Source organism: Pyrgilauda ruficollis, unplaced genomic scaffold, assembly GCF_017590135.1.
Source record: "Pyrgilauda ruficollis isolate IOZ18807 unplaced genomic scaffold, ASM1759013v1 scaffold15, whole genome shotgun sequence".
In the NCBI taxonomy this organism is placed as follows: domain Eukaryota; kingdom Metazoa; phylum Chordata; class Aves; order Passeriformes; family Passeridae; genus Pyrgilauda; species Pyrgilauda ruficollis.
In genome coordinates this window covers 2,399,560-2,425,606 of record NW_024513654.1, presented here as the reverse complement: position 1 = coordinate 2,425,606, position 26,047 = coordinate 2,399,560, and the positions used below count along the sequence as shown (strand labels likewise).

Genomic DNA, 26,047 nt, shown 5'->3' with positions numbered 1-26,047 from the left:
CAAGGTCTGGTCTTGAACAGGTCCAGGGATGGGGAGTCCACAGCCTGTGCCAGGGCATCACCTCCTTCCCAGGGAAGGAATTCCTGGAATCTCCCAATGGTTTGGGTTGGAAAGGACCTCAAATCCCACCCAGTGCCCCCCCTGCCATGGCAGGAACACCTCCCACTGTCCCAGGCTGCTCCAGCCTGGCCTTGGGCACTGTCAGGGATCCAGGGGCAGCCACAGCTGCTCTGGGAATTCTGTCCCAGCCCCTCCCTATCCTCCCAGGGAGGAATTCCTACCCAATATCCCATCTAAACCTACCCACTTTCAGTTTACAGCCATTCCCTGTGTCCTGTCCCTCCATCCCTTGTCCCCAGTCCCTCTCCAGCTCTCCTGGAGCCCCTTCAGTCCCTGGCAGGGCTCTGAGCTCTCCCTGGAGCTTTCTCCTCTCCAGGTAAGCCCCCCAGCTCTCCCATGTTTTTGGGGAGTTGTTTAGAGATGGTTTCACCCTTTAAGTGACCCTGCCCCCATCTGAGCCCCTTCTTGGGCAGCCCCAGTGTCCCCAGCTGTCCCAGCGGGAGCTGCACTGGGCTCCCTGCCCGGCTCCAGGGGGACACCAGCACCAGGAGGAGCCTGGTGGGACCTGCCTGGCCATGCCAGGAGCAGCAGTGCAGCCAGTTCTCCAAGGCAGGTTTTGGCTGCTCTCTCCTCCACGATCCTGGCAGCTCTGGCTGCAAAACTTCAGGAAGCAGAGGTTCATCCGTGGGGAGCTGTCTTTGCCACAGGGCTTTTATTCCACAGGATGTCCTGAGGCAGCACAGGAGAAGAAATAATGATTTTTTTCTCCAGTTTGTGCAGTGCATCTGATCAGAGTTTAGTTGTTCAGCAGGTTAAACTCCAGGACTTCAAAATATTGCTTTATTCATCTAAAACCGTGGGAATTCAGTTTTTTATTAGGATTGGAATCTGTGCATGGATTTCAGGCGGTGGAGGGAACACAGGCAGAATGCTTTGCCTCCTTTGCACCTGGCCATGGCTGGGAGTGCTGATTTCAGCAGCAGTTTGGTGTTCCTTGGGAAGCAGTGGAGTGTGGGATGTGAGGCTGTGGCAGTCTCTGTTGGGAGGTGAAGCGTGCTGGTTACAAATTCGAGATTTTTGAGGTGACACTAACTCAGCCCCAAGTGCTGTAGGGAGGAGGTGATGAATCCCTTGGGCTTGTGCTGCAGGAGAGCAGACTGAGAAATCCCCTGTGCTTCAGCCTTTAATTTGGATTTCTGGTTCCACATTGTACATAATGAGTTTATCAGCACGTGTTGGTTTCATGGAAGTTTATCCCTGTTCTCAGGACTGGGACTGCAGTTTTTATTCCACATCTGCTTTGTGATCTCCCCATCCTCCCCTCGACAGGGATGCTGTGCTGTACAAACCCTTCTTTGCCAGGCTGGAGGGGTGGATGTTGCATCCAGGCTCAGTTTTCCAAACGGGCCCCTTGCTTTTGCATTTTGATATGTGACCCCTAAATTCCCAAGTATTCCTGTTTCCTGGTGAGATGGCTAACAGCTGAAGACTTGGATTTGTGGAATTTAAGTGGGTTTTGAAATGGAAGTAGCCTATCAGTAAATTTTTGTCAAGTTAATGCTCTTAAGTTGGTTTTGTTTGTGTTGGTGAATTAGTAATTAAAATTAAATGCACAGCAATTAAACACATTATGTGAACCACCATCTCTGTCATGTACTTCTCTCCATTATCACTCTGATTTTACACCTCCCAGGACGACTTGTTTTATCCAGGATATTTGTTAAGCCTATGGAAAATTGAAATTGAGGTGGGATGTGCAGGGCTGAAGCATGATCAGAAACGACCTTGGGGTGCTGCTGAGCTGGGGAGGAGCAGCTGGGAGGTGCCATAAATGAACTTTTTAATGCTTGTCCCCTTTTTTCTCTCCTAGGTTGGTACAGGGGTTATACACTACGGAAGAAATCCAAGAAGGTGAGTGTTGCCAGAGTGTGATCCTCCTTTTTCTCTTGCACTAAGATGGGTTTTGGCCCTGGGTGTGTGGGTTTGATGGAGCTGGATCCCAGGTGTGCACTGGTCCCTGCTGCTCTGTGTCTCAGCCTCTGATCAGTGGGAATTTCTCAAGTTAATAAAAACTGATTTTAGCAAGGCCTAAAAGATGAGTGGCATATCCAGCTCTGGGGTGCAAAGGGAGATGTGGAGAGAGTCCAGAGCAGGCACAGGATGATCCCAGGGATGGAGCAGCTCTGCTGGGAGGAGGAAAGATTGGGAGAGCTGGGATTGTTCACCTGGAGAAGGGAAGCTTTGAGGTGGCCTCATTGTGGTCTTGCAGTGCCTGAAAGAGCTACAGGAAAGATGGAGAAAGGCTTGGGATAGGGGATGGAGGGACAGGACAAGGGGGAGTGGCTTTAAGCTGAAGGAAGAGAGGTTTAGATGGGATATTGGGAGGGAATTGTTCCCTGGGAGGGGCTGGGATGGAATTCCTGGAATTGCCCAATGTTTTGAGCTGGAAAGGACCTTAAAGCTCATCTAGTGCCACTCCAGCCATGGCAGGGACACCTTTCATTGTCCCAGGCAGGAGTGGAACTTGGTGAACTTTAAGGTCCCTTCCAAGCCAGGCTATTTTATATTTCTGTGATCCCAGTTTTTGTACTTCAAAGGTAAATCAGTCACTAAATCTTGACATGCATCATCTTTGTGCAGTAACTGCTGCACCAAACTTTTCCTCAGTGAAAAGCTCAGACCTTGATGTTCTCCTTGGTCTGTTCAGACACTCCTTCTGTTAAATGCTGAATTCCTGGTGAATTGCAGTCCCCGACCTTGGGAATTTTCAGTTGTTCCCTTTGGAGAGAGGAGGAGGCTCCTCCTGCACTGGAATTTCAGTGTGCACCAAGGGCTGCATTTAGAGCAGCTTTTCTTAGAGGAAACCACACAAATACTGGTTCTAGCATCGTGTTTTATTTTTTGAGCCTCTTACTTCATAGTAGTAATTAAACAAAATTAAACTTCAGGGTTTGCTGCTTTTTTCACTGAAACACTGCAAATGCCATGTTTGCCTCCAAAGGTGTGTTTTTGGTTGTTTCCATGTCTAAAAGTACAGTTTGGTGGTTCATCCCACCCATTTCCTTACCAAGCCTGGGTTTTTATTCTATTTTTGTACTTTCCTTTTTTTTTTGTATGTGAACACTTTGAATTTCTTACAAATCATATTTCATAAACGTGCTTTTTACAGTCTGAGAAGCAATTAGACATTTTTCTTGCCTTAAATTAATTCCACGTGTTGCTGCATTTGTCTGAACTGGCACTAAATTTAGTGATTTTAAAATATTTTTAAACTGGGGTAAAAAAGTCACATGCCCATGCGTTATTTCCCCTGGTGGCTTCCCAAAAATTTCTATTATTGCTTTCCCAGATGATCAGAAAACTGAACTCCTACCTTGAAGGGTGAGATGGTGGAATTTGCTTTATCAGCTTGACTCAGTTTATTTTAAAACTATTGTTTTATTTCTGGCATCTTGATGAATTTAGAATATTTTTTTGGAGAAGCTGTAAAGTTGCAATAACATCTTGAAAGGACAGGCAATGCAAAAATTCAATGTATATTAAAGAAGTCCCAAACACAACTCTTCTGGTGCTTGAGGATGTGAATGGCTCTGCAGTGTTTTGGCATATTTTAGGTAATAAACACAATCTGTTGTGTGCAGCTGGTTAAATAACACATTTTTTTCCTCTCCCTCCCTCCCCAAGGGCATATTCCCTGCCTCCTATATCCATCTTAAGGAAGCAATCGTTGAAGGCAAAGGGTAAGTTTGGTTTGAAAAGAGCAAAACTCATTTTTCCTGCTTTATCCACATCATTTCAATGCATTACCAGGCAACTTACACTTGTTTCCAGGTAGTTTTCTGCCTCACTGAGAAGTAATTTTGTGTTTTTCCTGTTCCTTTCCTTGGTGTGTGCAGTAGTTTGAGCTGTGTTTGTTGTTCAGCAGCTCTTCAGATCCTTGTGTATCAAATCAGCTTTGCTGGACATGCAGGCAGAAGTCTTTAACATGAGTATAAAAGTTCAGTTAAAAACCAGGAAAGAAACCAAATCCACAGGAAAAAGGAGGTGGAGTGAAATTAATAAATCATTACCCAGGTATGAAATGGACTGAAACAGGATTAAAATGTTTTATTCCTTTGTGCCTGATTTATTTTTATACTCTGTTAAATATGTAAATGATCAAACTACTAATCATGAGATTGCTGCATAATGACATCTTCCTTGCTGATTGCAAAACTGCCTTTAAGCACCCTACTTCTGCAATATTCAAAGGTCTGGCTGGTGTTTCTTACCTTCATGGCACCTCTTTTTAAAACAAATCATACAGAAACTTCGTGGTAAGGAATGAAATCTTATTTTTAACTTGCGAAACCAATATTTTGAAAAAAAACCAAAACCAAAAACCAAAACAATTAAAGATCAGTATGGTGGCCTTGCAGGTTGGGCTCATCTGGTTTTTATCTGTTGGGCTGGAGAGAGAAAAACAAGCAGGATGGGAGTGCAGGGGCTGAGCTGGAATTGGACACTGAACTGCAATGTGCACATGGAGCAGAGCTGATCCCAGGGAGAGACCCCGGGAGCGCTCGTGCATTTTGGGACCATTTGGGTTCATTTTGGGTGCAGCCCTGGCTGGGCTCTTGTGCTGCCCAAGGTGGAGCCATGGAGGAGATCCTTGGAATCAATCCCTGCTTTATTCTTTAGCTCTGTCCAGCCTCTGCTCTAGGGCAGCCTGCACAAGGCATCAGTTCAAGATCATCTTTGATCATTCCCAACCCAAAGCATTCCATGATTCCATAATCTGAGCACATCCAAATACCTTTTTTGTGGTGTGCTTCAATATCTGATAACATCTTATTTTTGCTTAGAAGTTTACAGCAAGTGATGCTAATTCCAATCCAGTTCTATTCAGTTCCCTTTGGAAATGAACAGTTGTTCCTCAGGAATTATTCTAGATCGGGTGATTTAGATTAGATATAAAAATTTCCACAGAAGAGGCTGCTCTGTGCAGTGATGGCATCACCATTCCTGCAGTTGCTTAGAAATTGTGTGGATGTGGCACTGGGGACATGGCTTAGTGGTGACCATGGTGGTGCTGGTTGTGCTCAATGACCTTAAATCTCGTTTCAATCCTTAACAATTCTGTGGTTCCTCATTCTCACTGCACTTGCTGTCTAATTCAGCCTTTTTTTTTTTAACTTTTCCTCCTCAGCCAACACGAGACTGTGATCCCCAACGAGCTGCCCCTGATCCAGGAGGTCACCACCACGCTGAGGGAATGGTCCATCATCTGGAGACAGCTCTATGTGGTGAGAACAGCTCAGGAAAACCTTCACACCGGGGGGGTTTTATGGGAAAAGTGGTGCTGGGACAGGTACAGGAGAAATGGGAAGGAACTGCTATTCATGAAGGAATTCTTCATGAATTTTCCCTTCTGTTGTTGTTTCTGAAGGTTACTTTCAGTGCTGAAAATCCATGTAGCATCATCTCTGTTAAAGCACAAATCTCAGTAGTTTTTTGTGCTTGTTAAAGCACAAATCTCTTGCCTGTTTGCTCAAATCTCTTTATTTTCTTGTGCAGAGTCAGGGGTTTTTTTTGAGTGTTACCTTGATCTAGCAATAGTTTGTTGAGCAGTTACAATCCCTTTTTTGTGTAGGTTCTATTATGGTATGTATATAAAACATAGTGTATATATATATAAAAACCATGGAACATATAGAAAACATATAAATATAAACATGGAGTATAAATAACATATAAAACATATATATAACATATTATATATATGTGTTATTTTTAAGGTATATACAGATTTGGAGTAATTTATCATGTAATTTTATTAAATAAATGGTCTTCAGGCTGTTTCTTAAGGCTCTGTTATGAAACAATTGAGTATTTAGTACTTAATTTGTGGGTGTAAATTGAAAGCTTTGCAAAATTATCAGTGTAGGTCTTTAACCTCTCAGTATTCCTTTACATAAAATTGATTGTTCCCAAATCTTGACACCTTAATTTGCGTGCTTGTTTATTTTGATATGCTAAGGTTTCAACCACATAAGAATATATTCTTAGAAAATTGCAGTGATAATTACTGATAGTCTCTGGGATGGGAAGGTGACAAAAGCAGAGGTGAAAGTGCACATAAATGAGATCAAAAGTTCAAACTTCTTTTTAATAGTGCAGTTCAGGTGTGAAGCAAGGCCTGCTGTGGGATTTAAGGTACCTGGCCCACACTTGTGATGCTCTCATTGTGCAAGGTCACTGTAACAAGATAATGGGAACATGAAATTCCTTTATTTAAAGCAGGGTTTAATGCAGTCTCTGTTTCCCATAAATATGTTTGAAATCTTGTATCATAAAAGTGCAAGCTGTGTAGTGAAGACACCGAGTGTAATGAAGACATTTGTGCTGACTAATGTGGCTTTTAATCACACCCATGAAAATAAAGATTAGGAGTAAGAGTGTAATGGAAATGATGTAGTGTGGCAATATAGAAGATGAAGGATAATATCTTCTATGAAAAGAAACAGATTATGTGTTAAAGAGAGAGCTTTAAGGAGTTGGAATAGCAGGGAGTTTGTGAGGTGAGGAGCAGGGAAGGAATAGAAATAAAGGAGGAGGAACAGAAGCTCAAGAGGGCTGGGAGCAGCTTTGCCCTTGGTTCCACTGCTGTGGAATCCCAGCATGGTTTGGGTTCTGAGGGACCCTAAATCTTACCCAGTGCCACCCCCTGCCATGGGCAGGGACACCTTCCACCATCCCAGGGTGCTCCAAGCCCTGTCCAACCTGGCCTTGGGCACTTGCAGGATGGGAAGTGGGGTTGGGGCTTGGAGCAGCCTGGGACAGTGGAATTTGTGAGGGGACTGGCTTGGCTTTAAGGTCCTTCCAAAACCATTCCATTCTATGATTCCATGTGCTAAACAATACTTTAGTTCTTTGCTAATGATTTTGGATGCAAGAGCAGGCAATCAGGGCAGGTTTGGTTTACTGGAGGTAACTGGTTTCAGACTGGGCAGTCTGCAGGCTTGAGGAATATTCCATGCTGTCCCTATCTCGCATATCAAAACCCATTAAATGGTCACATTTATGCCTTGATTCAGTTTGTAATTTGTGTTTGAATCTTGAATGAACGCTCAGTTTTTGTTTGAAGAGAGCAGGGGATGTGGAATGTTTCCCATCTCTTTGGTTTATGATTCCCTGCAGCCTTGAAAATCAGGAACCTCATCCCCATTTGGGTTTGTCTGTATTTAGCTCCCAGCCATATGTGCCTGTTGTGTCTTCCTCTGCTGCATTAAAGAGCTTTTAATAATGGGTATTTTCTCCCTGTGAAGGTTCTCCCACTATAATCAAGCCAGCTTTTGGATAATCTGAACAGACTGAAGTCTTTAAGTCTCACAGTTAGATATCCTTTTCCCAGAGTCTTGGAGTCATGTTCTTTTCCTGCATCTTCTGCAGTTTTTCCTTGCTTTTTTTTTTTTAAGTGGAAAATTTTATTGTAATTATTTAATTATTCCTAGCTTAGCTGAGTGTTGCCAAGCAAAGTTTGTATATGCTGCTGGCAGTATTTAATATCCACAGTTCCAGGCTTTATAAACACTTGAGGTATTTAACTTCCTATCCTGTTAGGTGTTTCCTGGCGTTTCACTGTCCTTTAAAAGTTACCTGTGGACTTGTATGGCATTGTTGTGCCCAATGAGGGATTTTCAAGTATTGTTGTGGAGGTTTAAGCAGGGAGAGAAAGGATTCTCCCATCTGTTGCAGAACTTGAGCCTCTTGCTGTTAAAATGCACCATTTTCAGTCCTGCTCTGCTCAGTGCAGAGGGTCACTGAACAAAGCTACCCTGGGAATCAATAAAAGGACATTTTCCCCTTGGATGCCTGAAAACAGCATGACCCAGGTTTTAAGGTAACATAAACCCAAGCATTTACACCTATTTAGCTCCTTAAAGCTGAATGCAGCACTCGGAATGTTCAGTGTTCTGTGCTGTAGGAAGTTAGGCTCCTGTTCCCGAGCTGCTGTACACTTACCCTTTGAATTCCTATTGGTAATTGCAATTTATCCTCGGTGTTCCCAAGCCTTCAAACCTGATTTCTCCCCCGTTTTTCCCCCCACAACAGCAGGACAACAGGGAAATGTTCCGCAGCGTCCGGCACATGATTTACGACCTGATCGAGTGGAGATCCCAAATCCTCTCTGGGACCCTGCCCCAGGATGAGCTCAAGGAGCTGAAAAAGAAAGTGACTGCCAAAATTGATTATGGCAACAGGTTTGTGAAGACCTTTTCCCAAGTTTTTCTGCCTGAATCCAGATCACCCTGTGTAAGACACATCAGCTGTCAGTGAATTCTTGGAGGATTTTTTTTCCCCTGGAGCTGTAGATGAAATATTTGTGTATTCACACTTCTGTTACAGCAAGATAAAGATTGAAGTTGAGGCAGCATCTTTAAAGTGTAATATGTAAAGTGGAATCCATCTCTCTCACTTGATGGTATCATCAATTTGACAATGGTATCAAGCTGTAATTTTTTAAGGCCAATTCAAAAGTGCAAGTATTGCCTGCCTTGAAAATAGAATTTTAAACTCCACTTGCTTCTGTGGCACAAACAGTTGTCACCCTCTGAGCAGCACCAGCTGCCTGTGCCCTCGAGTCACTCAGCTGTAATGTGATGTTGAAGGATTTGGCTCAGAAGCACCATTTAGCTCTTGGTTCCTCTCCTTCCACAGCATCCAGCTGGTAGCATGAGATGAGCAGGGAGATTTCATAAAAGAAAGGAGCTATTTAGCACACAAGAGTGGAAGCTGGGAAGGAAATATTGCCCCAAAAAGCAGTGCAGGTTGCATGTGTTGGATATTTTAGTGATCAGATGTATTCTCTCCCCAGATGGTTGGCTGGGTTTAAAGACAATTTTTGTAAATGCAAGTTTTAGATTGTAACTTGTCTGTACAATTATGATTTTGCATTTTTGATCAAAAATAAGAAATCAAATCTTACTCCTCATCATTGGAAGCAGTGTTTTGAATACTGAGAGACAAAACATGTTGTGGTGCTCCCTTCAGTCCTGCCCATTGTGTGGGATTCTGGCAGGTACACCTGGGGAATGAAAAAGTTTGCATCAACCCAGTCTTTCAACGCTTTGTGATGCAAATATCTCACAATATTTCATTTATTTTTGTTTGATTCCTTAAGAACTGCCAAACTTGCAGGATTTCTGCTCGTGTACTTTATCAGCAAAAGCTGTGATTAAAAAAAATAAATTAAAAAAATAATCAGTAACTGCATTCCAGTCGGTCAGTAATTATCATTTGCAGTCTGAGGTATGGACAGTGGTACCTCTGCAGACAATTACCCAGATGTTGTTGGGATTATTTGTTTGGCTACTGGATTTCACCATCTGCCCAAGGAGTTGGTAGAAGTTGCTCTGAATAACCTCCAGATGCTCAGCCTTCAGATCCAGTGGAACATCTTGTGCTGTGCTTTGTGTTTGTAATGTTCTGATGGGCTAATTAAGTGATCAGAAGGTTCTCTGGGGATGCAGCAGGGAGGTGAATGTGAACTTCTGAGTAAATGCTCACCACTGAAAGATAACATATGTTCCTAATAAAACCCTAAACCCTTCACTTGTGCCTAAAAGGAGCATGAATGGGGATTTTAGGATCCAGACAGGATGAACTCATTATCTGCTTTATAAATACTGGGTCACCTTTGAGGTCCCAACCCAAATAATTCTAAATGTTTTCTGTCCTAATCATGTCCTAACCTTTCCTGACTTGTGAAACACTAATTTGTAAATAAGTTTTTTTTTTTCCTTCTGTAAATACAGACAGAAGTTGTGCAGCATATTGTCAGAATAACTGAGGAAGCAAAAATGGCCTTAGGAATCTGTATTTTTAATATCTTTCTGAAATTGGGTCAGGTAATTTTGTTGTGAAAAAGCTGCATTTTTCTGTTCAGTTGCAAATGTCTGTAACTGGGACACTTAGGAAAAAAAAAATCAGATTTTTTCCCAAGCATCATTTGCAAGTTAAAGGCTAAAACAAAGGAATTGAATCAAATAATGGTTTGCTTCGACTCCTTTGACAGCCTGTGCAAACATTGGTGTGTTGTAGTGTGGGTTATGAGACTTTCCCTGAATTTCTGAGCTTTTCCCCTGGCCCAGGCAGTTTCTCCCATGGAAGGACTGTCAGTTCCAGTGCTCTGTGGGTGTTTCTCCTGCTGTGGCTGCTGTCCAGGGAACAGTAGTAGGGAGGAAGAAAACAACTTTGGCTGCTTTTCTGTTTGCTTTCAGTGATGAAACCATTTTCTCACCGGAAAATTCATCTGGGAGTGAGATGTTCTGGGGATGCTGGAGAGTTTTGTGGTGGCTGGGTCCAGCTCCAGAGCAGAGTTTAAAAATCTGCTGCCTCCACCCTGCAGCTTGAGTGATCTTTGTCTCCCCTGCAATTAATGCAGTGCAGTTAATTGGAGGGGTTTGGGTGTTGACCCCACTCAAGGGTTTAACACTTCCAGGGGTGAGGAGGAATCCTCCAAGTCCATGGAAATATCTCTGTGTGCCACAGCCCTGTTTCCAAGTCCTTGCAGGTTGTGCCCAGATGGAATTTACTTTCAGATAAATCATGAAACCCTGTGTGACTTAGCAGACACAGCAAATTTGATTTAAGCTCATTGATCAAATATATTTCAACTCTAAAGTTAGAGCTGCTCCACTGGGAGAGCTGACCACGGAGTTAAAAGGAACTAGGGACACATTTATTGGGGTGGAGGTGACAAGGGCAGTCTTAGGGAAGGAACCTGATTTTTTTAACCCTTGCTGCTGCTGCCAGCACTGTGGAAAATGTGGAGAAAAGTGAAAGTTTTTTCCTGAGCCTGGATTTGATTGTGGCAGAAAGCTTCCTCTGCAGAAGGTAATTATGGATGTTAACACCCTGCTGACAGAGATCTGGTTGTGCTTTAAAGAAGGAAACAACTTCTGCCTCATCTTGTGGGGTGTGGGTAAAACATGAGTTGGGAGTGGGAGACACGAGCCGTGTGTGGTGGGACTTGGTTGTTCAGACTGTTGGATAAATTAGAGGAGGAGACCAAGTCTCTGGCAAATTTGTTTGTTGAAGAAGTTCTTCCCCAGCTGTTGTGCTGTTTCATTTCCATCCCTTCTCCCTGTGCTGTGGTAATAAGTGCCTTGGATCTCCAGGTTGCTGACATGTTAAATTGCATTATCACGTCTCAGATAATCGCTTTTCCATCACGTGTCAGGTGTGCTAGTTGAACACTTGGCAGGTGCTTTTTATGCTTTCCTTTCAGCACTGTTAATTCACAAACATATTTGCTGTCTTGTTTAGAATTCTGGATTTAGATCTGGTGGTTAGAGATGAAGATGGCAACATTTTGGACCCAGAGCAGACCAGCACCATCAGCCTTTTCAGAGCACATGAAATTGCTTCCAAGCAAGTGGAAGAGAGGCTACAGGAGGAAAAAGTGAGAGACTCTCTGGCTTTTCCCTGGGAAACACAAGGCTGTAAACTAATTGGATGACTGTTATTTTTAGCATTGGTAATGAGGGATTTGATGTGTTTATGAAGAATTATCAGGCTTAAAAATTTTGTAAGAAGTCTTGTGTTAGGCTGGGATTTTTTTACATCCTTTAAAGGCTTTAGTAGAATTTATGGTTCAGACCTGTATGAATAAATCAGCTGCATTTGTGGGTTAATATCAGATGTGCATGTGAGAGGTTTCTATTTGAGAATCACAAAGACTAAAATTCTCATTCTTGTGTGGTTTCTTTATGCCAATCCTAAACACTTTTTGTTGAAATAAAAGGGGCAAATTTAAAGCCCTTCTCAGTCTTGAACTGTCAGCACCTTTGCAGTTCAAAAATCCTTATTTTTAAAAGGAAGAACTTTTCTGTTTCTGTTTACTGTGTGTTCCTGGATTTTTTTTCAGGTATGTTTGAGGCTCTATTTCTTCATTTGTGTCTCTCTACTTAATAAGTGAAGACATCTCTTCTCTCCTTTTTCTCTTATTTTCTTTTTTAACTTCTTCCTTATGGTGTGGCACTTCAAGACAGATCCAGAAAATCTGTCTGTCATAAAACTTAACAGAAAAAAGATCACAGGAGCAGACACTCAATGGAAACCTCCTTTCTGGAAGGTTTTAGAAAGTTTTATAGCAGCTGGATGTCTGTTAGGCTAAGTTAAACTTTATTTTGTTCTTCAATTGCAGTCTCAGAAGCAGAATATTGATATCAACAGACAAGCCAAGTAAGTTAGCTTGTCATCGGAGTTTCTATTTGAGAATCACAAAGATTAAAATCCTCATTCTTGTGTGGTTTCTTTATGCCAATCCTAAACACTTTTTGTTGAAATAAAAGGGGCAAATTTAAAGCCCTTCTCAGTCTTGAACTGTCAGCACCTTTGCAGTTCAAAAATCCTTATTTTTAAAAGGAAGAACTTTTCTGTTTCTGTTTACTGTGTGTTCCTGGATTTTTTTTCAGGTATGTTTGAGGCTCTATTTCTTCATTTGTGTCTCTCTACTTAATAAGTGAAGACATCTCTTCTCTCCTTTTTCTCTTATTTTCTTTTTTAACTTCTTCCTTATGGTGTGGCACTTCAAGACAGATCCAGAAAATCTGTCTGTCATAAAACTTAACAGAAAAAAGATCACAGGAGCAGACACTCAATGGAAACCTCCTTTCTGGAAGGTTTTAGAAAGTTTTATAGCAGCTGGATGTCTGTTAGGCTAAGTTAAACTTTATTTTGTTCTTCAATTGCAGTCTCAGAAGCAGAATATTGATATCAACAGACAAGCCAAGTTTGCTGCCACTCCTTCATTTGCTTTATTTGTAAATTTAAAAAACGTCGTGTGTAAAATAGGAGAAGATGCTGAAGTCCTGATGTCTCTCTATGACCCCCTGGAATCCAAATTCATCAGGTCAGGGCCATTTTTATCTGTGCTCTCTCAGGGATGGTACTGAGGGACTTCTGGGGCTTAGCAAAGTCAAATTGCTGTGAAAAGCAGAGGCAGGTCCCTTCGCTTGGGGCACGTTTCAGGGTTGTGCTGTGCTTGTGGTTCCCCAAGAGCAGATGGAAATTCAAGGTGAACACACCTGCAAGGGCTGTGCCCTTGCTGAGCTGCAGAATTCCCACACTTGGTTGCTGAGGAGCTGCTTTCTTTATAAAAATTGTGTGCACTAAGGGAAATGCTCCCTGCTCAATATTTGTTTCCTTAGGAAAAGGAAATTGGGTTGAAAAGTCTCCTGTAAATTCTGAAGTTGATTTAATCTGCTTATGTTAAAGGGCATTCAGTGATAGGGTATGGGGGAATGGCTTTAAGCTGAAAGAGGGTAGATTTACATGGGATATTAGGAAGAAATCCTTTCTTGGGAGGGGGGTGAGGCCCTGGCATGGATTTCCCAAAGAGGTTGTGGGATTGTCCCAGTCTCTGGCAGTGCCCAAGGCCAGGTTGGACACTGGGGCTTGGAGCACCCTGGGATAGTGGAAGGTGTCCCTGCCATGGCAGGGGTGGAAGGAGATGTTCTTCACGATCTCTTCCAGCCCAAAGCATTCTATGGTTCTGTTGCTCTATGTTTTATACAAAAAGTCTTCAAAATATTGTTCTTTTCAGTGAGAACTACCTGGTGAGGTGGTCGAGCTGTGGCCTCCCCAAGGACATTGACAGACTGCACAACCTGCGGGCCGTGTTCACCGTGAGTGCACCCTGCCAGGGCCCGGGGCCACCCTGGTGGGACCAGCGTGGGGCACCTCTGCAGGGGGAAACAGAGCTGGGGAGGGGCTCTAGGGCAAGGGATGGAGTGACAGGACAGAGGGGAATGGCTCCCACTGCCACAGGGCAGGGATGAATGGGGTATTGGGAAGGAATTGTTCCCTGGGAGGGTGGGCAGGCCCTGGCACAGGGTGCCCAGAAAAGCTGTGGCTGCTCCTGGATCCCTGGAAAGCGTCCAAGGCCATGTTGGAGCAGCCTGGGATAGTGGAACGTGTCCCTGCTCATTGCTAGTGTGGGAACAAGATGATTTTGAAGGTCCCTTCCAACCCAAACCATTCCACAATTCTGTGCTGCTGAAGGCTTGCATGAGACATTTCTCCTAAGTGGCTGCTAAATATTCTCAACAGCTGGGAAAAACCAAAGTGAATTTTTGGACTTTTGACATACTAGAAATGGTTTGACCTCCTAAGGAATTAATTTGTACAGAATTCCAGTGAGATGTTGAAGTACTGTTAGAAAAGCTGCTCTACTCTGAGAGCACTTTTTTTTAGAGGCTTGCACAGCAAAGGCAAATTCTGAGCAGCAAACCCTCCACCTGCTGAAATGGAACTGGAAATTCAGCTTTTAGAAAGCAGCCTGATGTTGCTGCTGTTTGTAGGACCTGGGCAGCAAGGACCTGAAGAGAGAGAAGATCAGCTTTGTGTGTCAGATCGTGCGCGTGGGCAGGATGGAGCTGCGGGACAACAACACCAGGAAGCTCACCTCGGGGCTGCGCAGACCCTTCGGGGTGGCAGGTACCTCTGGGGTGATCTCTCCATCTCCTCTTCAGTTCTTCCGTGGAAACTGGGTGGTGGAGCTGCTGTGGGGTTGTGTAAACTCAGAGTTGTTACAAATCCCATCTGACTGGTTGCTGTATCCACCAGGGTTTGTGTAGCTGAGGTTCCAAAGCTCATTTGCACCGTGTTATTCCACAGACGGCTCTGAAATTCCACAGTTGATAATTCCACCTCTCTTCTGAGTCACTGTGGCTTCAGTTCCCTGGGGGGTTCCCTCTTGCCACGTTGCTGAGTTCACTCAGTGCCCTTGGTTTGTCTTTGCAGTGATGGATGTTACTGACATCATTAACGGGAAGGTTGATGATGAGGACAAGCAGCACTTCATCCCCTTCCAGCCGTAAGTAGGGAGCAGTTGCAAGAACAAGCAGGGGTAAAAAACCCAAGATTTTAACTTTGATTTAAAAAAAAAACAAACTAGTATTTTAAGTTAATTTCTTTCCATGGGATATTTTCTCCTGAGTAATATTGCTCATCTGTCTTCCCAGATCATTTGCCATTAGCTGCATCAGTGATATCCCCAGAAACTTGAGGGTTTTTGGAGTTTAAAGCATCCATTCCCAGTTTTGCAGCCTTGTTTTCTTTTTGTTTCAAGATGTCAGGGGGAGTATGTGTAAGAGGTGAAACGCTTAAAGTTAGTTAATTGCTGGCTTAGCTCTGCCTGAGATCGATAGAGATCATGTTCCATCCCTAAATCCCAAGTTTTTCCTTCCATGATGTGAGGAAAGGTAGAACGGATAAGGCAAATAAATTTACATGAAGTAAATAAATAAATAAATTTACATGGATGCTTAGTTCTCCCATTGTGGAACATGTTGGACTGCCATCTGTTCCAAAAGGCAAAACATAGTTATGGGAGCTAAAATCCTTGATTAATACACTAATGGATATTCAGATGGGCTTTTAATAATATTTTTTTTAAAAAGCTTGATGTAATAAAATCATAAATTAACTTTGTTTTGAGAAATAGGCATAATTCAGGGAGCCCTTGTGGTTTGAAGGTGAAGGGCTGGTGAGAGGACTGCAAGGTGTGCAGGTCCTGACAGGTTAATGACAAAATCAAAATACAATTCCGTTTTTCAAGGAAAGTGGGGTTTGGGGAAGAGAAGGATACATTTATTGTGTGGTAAACAACAGCAAAGTTGTTTTTTAGCCAGTGTGGAAGTGTGCAATGAAAATGAACCTTTCAGAGGGGGTGCTAATGGAACATCCAGTTTTCTGCTCCATTAGCACCGATTCATTTTTCCTGTTACATATACACAGAGCTTTAAAAAGATGCACAATGTGATTTTTCTTTTTCCCCTGTAATAAATGAGAACATTCTCCTGAAAAAGTCTATCCCAAAGGACATGAATAAGGTAGAAATGAACGCAGGGTGAATACTGCTGTTGTCATTTCCAGCATGAGACTTGGGCTGTGTATATGAGGCACATTTTTCTCCTCATCCCATGCTTTGTTTCTGTTGTACCACATGCAATTCTGTTTTCATATCTTTGTTTGTATTCATTCACTGGCCACCAGCACAATGGCTGTCAAAAGCACTTGGCAAGATGTACTTCAGTGCCACCTAATGCTGCTGTTTATTTATCGTCCCCATCTTCTCATTTGTTCACCGAGTTTGGGTTGTCTGCTCTTCTCCTCCTTTTCCCTGTGAGATTGATGGGAGCTTTTCCTTCGGGCACTCCACCTGTGGAATGACAGAGGTGACCCTGGAGGTGTTGCAGGGCCAGTCTGCTGTGAACATATCTATATTTCAATATTTATATAAAAGAGAACTGCCTGTGTGGGTTTTCACTGCATAACTGGGGATTCCCCCTGCTCCCTGAGGACTGTCCCTGTCCCTGAGGGAGCAGACCCCTCACAGGTGTGCTGGACTCTCTGTGGTAGATCAGCGTTCTTCTGATTAATGATCTCCCTCTGTCTTTCTTGTTACCTTTCCTGTCCTTTGTCCTGCGTTGACTAATAAATACTCTTTGTCACAACTATGATACGATCTTTTGTGTTCCCTTGTCACTGTGACTTCTGGTTTTCTGTGCCCCTTTGTCTCCTGGTGTTGGTCGTCATGTGCATCCTCCAGGCTAGCGTTGGATGACGCCATTCGACACAAGCAGCTGAACATATCATCCCGTTTTTCACCCAGGGTGGCAGGGGAGAATGATTTCCTGCAGACTGTTATAAACAAAGTGATTGCTGCTAAAGAAGTCAACCACAAGGGTCAGGGTAGGTACTGCTCATCCTGTGCACCTTGGTTTGCTTCGTGTCGTGGTGGTTTTGATTTTGGGATCAAAAAGTTGTTTGTATGGTTTTGTTCCTCCATTCTCCACCCCTCAGGGCTCAGCCTGCTTTTCTCCCTTCCCCATAATTTTTCCCCTGCCCAGTGTGGACTCTGCATGTTGTAGCATTGTTCAGCTCTTGGATGTTTCTGCTGGAGAGAGTCCAGGGGAGCCATCAAGATGATCAAGGGTCTGAACATCTCTGATGAGCAGGGAGTGAGGGAGCTGAGCTTGGTTACTCTGGGGACGAGGAGACTGAGAGGGAATCTCATTATTCCATATAAATACATGCAGAGGGTGCCAGGGGATGGGGCCAGACTCTTTTCAGTGGTTCCCCATGACGGGATGAGGAGTAGTGGCCATAAACTAAAACACAACAAGTTCCACCTCACCATGAGGAAGGACTTCTGTCCATGAAGGGTGGCAGAGCTCTGGAACAGCTGCCCAGGGAGGATGTGGAGTTTCCCTTTGTGCAGACATTCCCAACCCACCTGAACACGTTCCTGTGTCACCTACTCCCCTTGGCAGGACTGGATGATCTCCAGAGGTCCCTGCCAACCCCACCCATCCCATGACAGATCCCCTGCTGGAGGTAGTGACTCAAGGACTCACCTCTTGTGCCCTTGAGCTGTGGGTTTTTACCTCTCCATGCTGAAGGAAGGGATGTTCCCTCCCTTCTCTTCCTTCCCCATATTTTTGCTCTCTGCAGCTGCACTTGGAACATTTTGCTCCTTCCCCAGGAGACCTGAGCTCACAGGAGGTGAGGGGGGAGCCAAAGCCAGGCAACCCCTCTGAAACCTTCCCTGATGCCTTCTCTAGGCCACTGCTCTGGGCTGATTTATTGTTGTGTGTGATGCCATGATCATGATGTGTCTGTGCCCAGTTATTCCTCTGATGGCTTCAAGATTTTCTGCAATTCTGGATTAATGTGGAGTTATGCTGATTCATACAGAGTTCCCACCAAACACACTGTGAATATCTGAAACACTCCACATCTGACCAAACCCCAGGAAAACTGCACACTTTCCTCTGATTTTTGCTATTTAATAGCAAACAAAATTTTACATAAACCTGATATTTAGATTCTCCTTTAGCTAATGAGGAAAAGTTTTATCTGCTTCCCCTCCTTGTTTTCACCTGTGGCCGATGTGTGTCCCACAGGAGGAAACATTTCAGTGTCTTTGATTCATTCCAGATTCTTTCCCTAAAAAAGAGTGCCCAAGCAGACAGAAAAAGGACTGGGAGTTGTTCCTTAGCCAGGCAGTGCAGGTACAGTTGCAGCTCAGTGAAATTGCAGCTGTCAGAACCATCCCTGGCAACAAATCAGCCCAGAAACTCTTACAGAGATACCGTGGAAAAGACAAGCTGCCAAGTGTACACAAAATGAATGTACAGTTAATTCTCTAACAGGGTAACCCACAATTTATTTTGTGGATGAATATTTTTGGGGTGTTTTTCATAGCTTTTAATTTTAGGATTTTCTTCTGCAAATTGCTGCTGTGATTATTTTTTGCTTAAACTTGATTGCCAGCCACTTCACCAAGTGGAGGCTTCTTTGGGTTGGTTTGTTTTTTTTTTTACTTTCATGGGTTTTTTTCCATTTTGGCATCTTTCTTTTTCCTGTAACAAATGTGCCTGATGTTAGTTGGCAAGCAGCAGCTTTTTAGTGGCTTCTTCTGCTACTGAGCAGAAAAATATCAGCTGTGTGAAGCTGATGCTGTAGATTAGTGTGCTCAGAGCAGTAAAAACAGCTTATGGGGTGGTGATCAATCAGTTTGGGGCGTGGATCTGCTGGTATTGCTTGCTTGGAATCCTTGGTCTTTCCATGCAAATCGTCCTTGCTCCTTCTCTTTTTCCCCATGGAAGATAAACATCTCATTACAAAGAACATGGAACATAATCAGAAATAATTCTGTGTGCTGTACTCGTATTTTTGTGTGAAGTGATGAGATCTGTTGAGTGCTTGAAAATATTTTCAATTTTTTTTTTTTTTAAAGGGAGATCAGTTATCTTAATGTACCTAATTATTTTAATGTTTTTACATTTTTCAAGTTCTGGAAAGAAATCTGTAGTAAGTAGAAATAAATCCCAGCAGTTTCATAACTGTTTTTTTTACACAACAGGTCTATGGGTGACTTTGAAACTTCTTCCAGGAGATATTCATCAGATTAGGAAAGAGTTTCCACACTTAGTGGACAGGTCAACAGCAGTGGCTCGGAAAATGGGATTTCCTGAGATTATCATGCCTGGTAAGGCACTTAATTAATGCTGCTCTGTTATATTTTAGCCTGCTTTAAATGTCTGTATGTATGAGAGGTTTTGGAGGAAAAAAATAATTAAAGATAAATTTGAGGTATGGTATGCAAAAAAAAAGAAATCATCAAATGATTTGGTAATACCAGCATCAATAAATAAAGCTCCCACCCCCATCAAGAAGACAGGAAATCCCAGTGAGAGTGGAAATTCTCCTTTTTTTTTTTCCCAGTTAAAAAGAATGTACACAAAGTACACACTTTGTTTTATCCCATAGCAAGGGCATATGTAAAACTTCTCTCCTGTGCTGAATCCAAAGCAGATTTTTGAGGCACAGGCTTGATTTAGAGATAGCAGCTCTCTTAGGGTTTGTACCAGAAATGGATAATGCATTTGAAAGAGAGCCACATCATTTTTTAAAAATACGTGTATTCTGTGCATGTTCAGGTGTTTACAAAAAAAAAAAAAACCCACAAAACAACAAACAAGCCAAAAGCCATGAAAACCAGCCCAAAAACGTGGTGCTTCTCAAAATAAAAACTGCCACGAGCAAGAGCAGAACCTGCAGTGTCCTTTTCAGATTGCTGGGCTCTGGGGGATCCGTGAGATGTTTCCAGAGCCCATCCCAGTTCAGGGTCTCCCTGTGGCTGCTGACAGAGGTCTGTCACAGGTTTTACAGTCTCTTCAAAAGTGTGAGTGCCTCAGCACCTTGTTTGCATCCTGTGCTGGCTCATAAAATTATTGGAAATCCCTTGTTTCCCCAGCTCATTGTCAGAATTTCAGTTGAATTGGGGTGGAGCTGAGGAGCATTTTTAGTCATAAATCTAAATACAACCCTCCCCTGCAACCCCCAGGCCAGCAAAAACATCAAACCTCTTCTTGCTGTAACAAATTAGAGACCTCTTGTAGGCTGTTAAAATATTTTAAATTGCAAAATACCTTCGTATGGGATAAATGACTGTGTGGAAACTTTTTCTTTCAAGTGAATACCGAAAGAAGTTGTGTAAAAATAAAATAAATGGAAATGTGGTGTTGGAAATGTTCTGCCATTGTTTCTGTGTGTCCTTGGTTTCCCAAATGCTTGGGTTTGCTGTGAGAATTGTGGGTTATTTTGTGCTCTGCTTTCCCTTGTAGGAGATGTTCGAAATGACATCTACGTCACCTTGGTGCAGGGAGATTTTGACAAAGGCAGTAAAACCACAGCAAAGAATGTGGAAGTCACAGTGTCTGTTTATGATGAAGATGGCAAGAGATTAGAGGTATTAAAGTATTTAATGTCTGGGGGCTTTTTGATTTTGATACATATCATGTTAAGCCTTTTCAACAGCTGTATTTGTCAGCTTAAGGTCCCAGGTTTTATTTTCAACCAAACTTTTGTCATCATTAAATACATCTTGCCTTATCAATGCATGCATTTTGGTACCAGTTTCATGAGGAGCATTCTCTCTTCTTCTGACCTACTTCACTGATTTATTTTTTGTTTGTTTGACTGAAAAAGTGGAGTTTAAGTGACATAAAGGCTTCCCCTTCTGTTTGTTTGTGCAGAGTGTTATTTTTCCTGGGGCTGGTGATGAAGCCATCTCAGAGTACAAGTCAGTGATCTATTACCAAGTAAAGCAGCCTCGCTGGTTTGAGACTGTAAAGGTATTTAAACTGTTAAAATAACTTCTCTGGGTGTTAATGTGCCATTAATACAGCTTCCAGTGGGAAACAGAACTGGGGAAATTCAGTGCCTGTGTTCAGCAGGGCAAGGAATAACTCAGCCAAGAAAGGCTTTGACTTTTATTGCATATTGAATTTTATTTCAGCCATTGCTCAGGATGACTGGTGTGGGGAAACTCCAGCACCTCTTCAGGAATGGTTTGCTCTCTTTCCATGAAGCTGACCTGGAGGAGAGCAGGATATTAAGGCTGAAACACATTTGCCATAGTGTTGGATTCCTCACTGTTTGGGGAGCTGGTTGTACTTTAAACCTGCTCATTTTGCTGGGGTAATAACCTTTCCACTGCCACGTTTGGAGATTTCAAATCTGAAATCCTCTTACTCTGTGTGCTCACAAGGGCCTTGCAGCTGCTCCCCACACCAGAATTTCCACCCAAAGTTGCCTTATTGTGTCTGTAGACAGAAAAGGGCTGTTGGAATGACAGAGGATGGATGTGCTGCTGGGATTGTCACTCACTGATCATTGGGAAGATGTCTGGATGGGGTTGGGGGAGGCTGAAGCTGCTGCCCTGACCATTTCCTTCTCCTCCCCTCCCCTCGTGTAGGACTCATCACTGTTTGGGTTGTGCTTTAAGCCTGCTCATTTTGCTGGGGTAATAACCTTTCCACTGCCACGTTTGGAGGTTGATGTTGGCTTTCTGGAGTCCATTCAGTCCCTGCAGCAGTGGGAGCAGGGGCTGTGTGCTCACAAGGGCCTTGCAGCTACTCCGGAATTGTCACTCCAGAGGTGCCTTGTCATGCCTGTAGACAGAGAGGGGCTGCTGAGGATGGATGTGCTGCTGGGATTCTCACTCACTGGTCATTTGGAAGTGCTGGAAGATGTCTGGGTGGGGTTGGGGGAGGCTGAAGCTGCTGCCCTGACCATTTCCCTCTCCTGTCCCTGGTGCCAGGTTGCAATCCCCATTGAGGACGTGAACCGCAGCCACCTGAGGTTCACCTTCCGCCACAGATCCTCCCAGGACTGTGAGTAACTCAGCCTCTCCTTGATGCCTCAGGTTTAATTTTTCTATTTTCCAGGTTCTATTCTGCTTTAGTGTGTGGGTCTGGGTTCACATCAGGGGATGCTTGGGAATCCTGGAGCAGGGATGCCATTCCCACATTCCCAAGCCAGAACTGATTATTGCCATTGCTTTTAGTGCAGGATTAAATTTGTGATACTTTGTCATTCCAGCTCCTTTTTCCCGTTACATCTTCCTCACTCTTACCTACCCTGATTGAGTTTTTCCTTCCCTGCCCGGTTATTGTCTCCAAAGGAACAAATGGAATTTTTTACTAGTACATTTACTAAATGTACTCCATTTACTAATGGAGTAAAGCTTTTCATTAATAACTCAGAGGATTGTGGTATTTTTTATCTTAGAGGTAGGGAGTAATAAAGATCTTCAAGAAATGAGAATGTGAGAGTCTAGCATCAGTAATTAAAGACTTTGGGATTAAGAAAATTAGTAAAATAATCTAGACAATGATACTTTTTAAGGAAATCAATGTTCCAAAAGTCATTGTCATTATTATCAGAATTTTGACTGTGTGCTACAAATTATTAGAGTTAGAAATGTTCTTATGATGACTCAAATATTTAGGTTGGCCACAGTCTAAATATTTAAAAGAGGTCACTCCTAAATATTAACAAGGGCTTTCTCCCAGGCTCCTTGGGCTGTCTCAAGGTGATGACACTTTCCTTCTGGCTTTATTTCTCAGCTTCCTTTGTGATCTCTCTTTCATCTGTTGCTTTATTTTAAACTTTTGCCAGCATATTTGACCAAGAAGAAGCTGGATGCATTTTTTAGTTCCTGTTGGCTGCAGAATGGGTCAGCTTTCAAAAAACTGAGGCACTTCATCTGCATTTATGGATCCAGTTTTTGTTTTGTCTCTAATGTTCCCCCTCCAAATGTCTGTCCTCAGGGCTCTGTGCTCTGATGGGATCCTCAGTGCTGGTGTTTAATCTTTATTCCAGCTCCCAAACACTGCCATTCTTATAAAAACCTGGGCTTTCTCAATGCATCACATTTCTGTTTTGTTTTTAAAATTTGCCTTTATAAAGCTTTCCAAAAAGAACAGACAGAATATGGAAATAAGAAGCATCTGGTTATTGTTGATGTATTCATTTGGCATTTTTTTTTTGTTCTGTCTTGCTTTTAGAAGACTTCCCCAGTTTTTTGTACACTTAATTTACATGAGAGTCTTTGCAGTGGTCACTCACTGACAGGTTGTCCATGTTTGTGAGATTTAAGTGTCCTGACTGTAGAAGTAATTATGTGGTGATATATATATATATATTTTTTTTTTTTTTTTTGTAACAGCCAAAGACAAATCTGAGAAAATATTTGCTCTGGCATTTGTGAAGCTCATGAGATATGATGGGACAACTCTGAGGGATGGAGAGCACGACCTTATAGTTTACAAGGTAGAATTTAGACTTCCCATTGGGGAAGCTCCGCTGACTGACTTCTGGGGAATTCTGTTCCAGAATTACACTGGAAAATGTGTTTTGAACTCTGCTGTTAAATCAAACTAAGCAGCAAGTCCTGAGCAGTTGGTTTATGTGGGAGATTGAGTGTCAAACCTTTAATATGTTGTAATTTCAGCAGGATTTGTTGTTGACTTCTTTGTGGGTTGGGAAAAGTGAATTCTGTGGCCTTTTAAGTAATGCCATTTTGGCTCTAATGTAGCCAGATTAGTGCTAAATTAATACTGTTAGAGATGCATTTGATAGCTCCAAACCTAAGAAAATCCAGTGTAAAGGTTAAAATTTTCTTATTGCTGAGGTTTTGACAGGATATTTTCTCCTGCTGTGTTTTAAACATCCCTGTAGGCAGAGGCCAAGAAGCTGGAGGATGCCTCGACCTATCTCAGTCTGCCATCCACAAAAATTGAGCTGGAGGAGAAGGGACACTCAGCAACAGGCAAGAGCATGCAGAACCTTGGCAGCTGCACCATCAGCAAAGACTCCTTCCAGATTTCCACCCTGGTCTGTTCAACAAAACTTACCCAGAACGGTGAGTGCCCAGAGCTGCTGGAGCTGCTGCTCCTCACAGCAGGCTTGGATCTGTGTGCTGACTCTGCCTCCTCCTCCATCCCCATTCCATGTGCCTGTTTGCTGGAGTGGATTGTGTGGGTGAGTGTGTGAACCATCCAAGCTTTTCTCCTTTGCTCCAGAGCAGTTGATGTCTCTGAAAAAAACCAGAAGAATCCAAGTGAAGTGGAACCAGGGATATTGTTTCCCATATAGTTGAGGCTCTTCCCCTGAAATGCACTAAACAGGCTCTGTGGCATTTCAGTTCTCTCTGAAAAATGGCACTGAGGGAGAGGATGAGTTTGCTCTCAAGAGTAGGTAATATCAGGGCTCTGCTCCCAAATATGCTGGTTTGTTGTTCCAAGGTGCAATATCCATGTCTCAGGGCTGAGGACAGCTCTGATGTTCTCTCCTGAGTGCAGAAGGGGTGCTGGGGGAGGATGTGTTACCTGGAGGTCACCCTCACGTTCCCACACCTTCCCAGGAGTGGCCTTGGCTTCGTGTGTTCCTTTCCCACCTTGCATTCCGTGCGTTTGTCCTGTTTGTCAGCTGGCTGAGCGCATCCCAAGGCTGTGGGAAGCTGGTGGCAGCCACCAAAGGGAATCTCTGCCGTGCCCTCGGTGTGATTCCCTGCTCGGTTGCCATGGAGCGATCCCTTGTTCTCCTGGCTGCACCAGCACTGAGTGGGGAGCGTGGGAGGGTCATTCCATGGGGACTGAGTCATTGCAGGGAGCTGCTGTGACTCAGGAAGGGCTGTGGGGAGCTGGGTGGGGACCAGGATGACACTGCCCCATGCGGAGTCCCCTGTGTCCGGGGGGATGTCCCTGCTCCCTGCGGCTCCAGCTTGGCTGCCGTGTTTTCCATGACATCTCCCAGCTCATCCCGGGTGTTTCACATGCAGAGCACATCAGATCCACTGCAGTCTGGCAGCCTTGGAGCCTGGCAGGGTGTTCAGCTAAAAAACTGGGATGTGCTTGTAGGATTTCCCAGCAAAGACGGGCTCACAGCTCAGCAGCAGCACGGTGGGGCTGGGGCTTGGACAGCAGGATGCAACATCTGGAATTAAACTGCTTTTTGTTGGAAAATTGGTGCTGTTTTTCCCTTCAGCCTTCCCTAATGCTCGTTAGTAGTTAAAAGTATTTCCCAGTGATCAATATATTGATGTGGCTTTCACAGAACTGCTATTAAAATTAAGCCTGAGCATTGTTTGGTGCTTGATTTACATATTGTTTGCTTTGAAGGCCTGATCTTTATTTAATGCTGCTGTTAATTATGTTGTCTGGGAAACTTTTCCTTGGAGTTGCCAAAGTCTCTTCTCTCTCTTCAAAGTACTGTGACATTATTAAGCAAGATCACCATGTCTCATTGAGCAGAAAAGAAACAAACAAAAAAATCATCATTAAATTCCTGCCTCAAGTATCAGTTTTCATCTAAAAGTTGGCAGTGATTTTCAGATGGTGATTTTTGAAGCTGATTTTAAGTTTTGTAAAATGGTTGGTTAATTTTCTTCCTTTATCTTCCTTAAAAACAAGTAAATAAAAATCCAGTATTATCCTCACTTACAAAAATGTTGGGCCAAAGGAGATTTTTCTCCTTTTGGTTACCTATAATAGTTCTTTCTTCACCCTCCATAACTATCTTAGAACTGGCTTAAGACTTCTTTTTAGTAATTCTGAAAGTATGTGAGTAAGTCATCTGCCTTTTGCTGTGTGGTGTTTGATGGTAGAGACTTTTTTGTGCCTCAGCTCTTTGAACACTCCCTCGCCTTCAGTTCTCTATGAACTGTGAGTTTTAGTGTTGCTTTTCTATCAGTAATCCATGTCCTTAGCATGGAGAAGTCTTCAAAATAACAAACTTGGCCATTGCTGAGACTTCGAGAGAGAGTGATGGTGTGAGGTGTCTACTCAGTTTAACACTTGACCAGTTTTTAGTGATTTGAGCAGAATTTATTAAAGCAGGACATTCCCTGGCCTTTTCCTGGATTTTGCAGTTAATTTTGAGGAAGAGTAATGACATAAGACAAAGAGGAGGAGCAGAAACTCTCAGTGCCTGTGGAAGTAAATGCTCCTGGTGCCTCTTCCCAGACTTCCAGGATGTCCTTTTATTATCAGAGTGATGGGAACAGAACTGAAAATGCATTAATGGCTTGCTGGGAAAATGTTCAGTTATCAGTAGGCAGAGCTGGCTGTGGTGTTCCTGTGGA

At 43.2% G+C, this 26,047-nt stretch overlaps 1 protein-coding gene across 2 annotated transcripts in view; it reads left to right on the top strand.

Annotated features, from left to right (window-relative positions):
- The window catches only part of DOCK1 (dedicator of cytokinesis 1), a 266,436-nt gene that overhangs the window by 26,676 nt on the left and 213,713 nt on the right, over positions 1-26,047 (top strand). Inside the window, exons 3-18 of one of the 2 annotated variants that reach the window (XM_041461037.1) lie at positions 1,931-1,971; positions 3,745-3,800; positions 5,249-5,345; positions 8,155-8,303; positions 11,371-11,506; positions 12,801-12,958; positions 13,652-13,733; positions 14,409-14,544; positions 14,851-14,923; positions 16,724-16,803; positions 18,980-19,105; positions 20,244-20,368; positions 20,655-20,753; positions 21,722-21,794; positions 23,132-23,235; positions 23,644-23,827. In XM_041461037.1, coding sequence (XP_041316971.1) covers positions 1,931-1,971; positions 3,745-3,800; positions 5,249-5,345; positions 8,155-8,303; positions 11,371-11,506; positions 12,801-12,958; positions 13,652-13,733; positions 14,409-14,544; positions 14,851-14,923; positions 16,724-16,803; positions 18,980-19,105; positions 20,244-20,368; positions 20,655-20,753; positions 21,722-21,794; positions 23,132-23,235; positions 23,644-23,827 — 1,719 coding nt within the window. Of the gene's footprint in view, positions 1-1,930; positions 1,972-3,744; positions 3,801-5,248; positions 5,346-8,154; positions 8,304-11,370; positions 11,507-12,800; positions 12,959-13,651; positions 13,734-14,408; positions 14,545-14,850; positions 14,924-16,660; positions 16,804-18,979; positions 19,106-20,243; positions 20,369-20,654; positions 20,754-21,721; positions 21,795-23,131; positions 23,236-23,643; positions 23,828-26,047 lie in introns of both variants that reach the window. The other variant, XM_041461036.1, reaches the window with a different exon arrangement.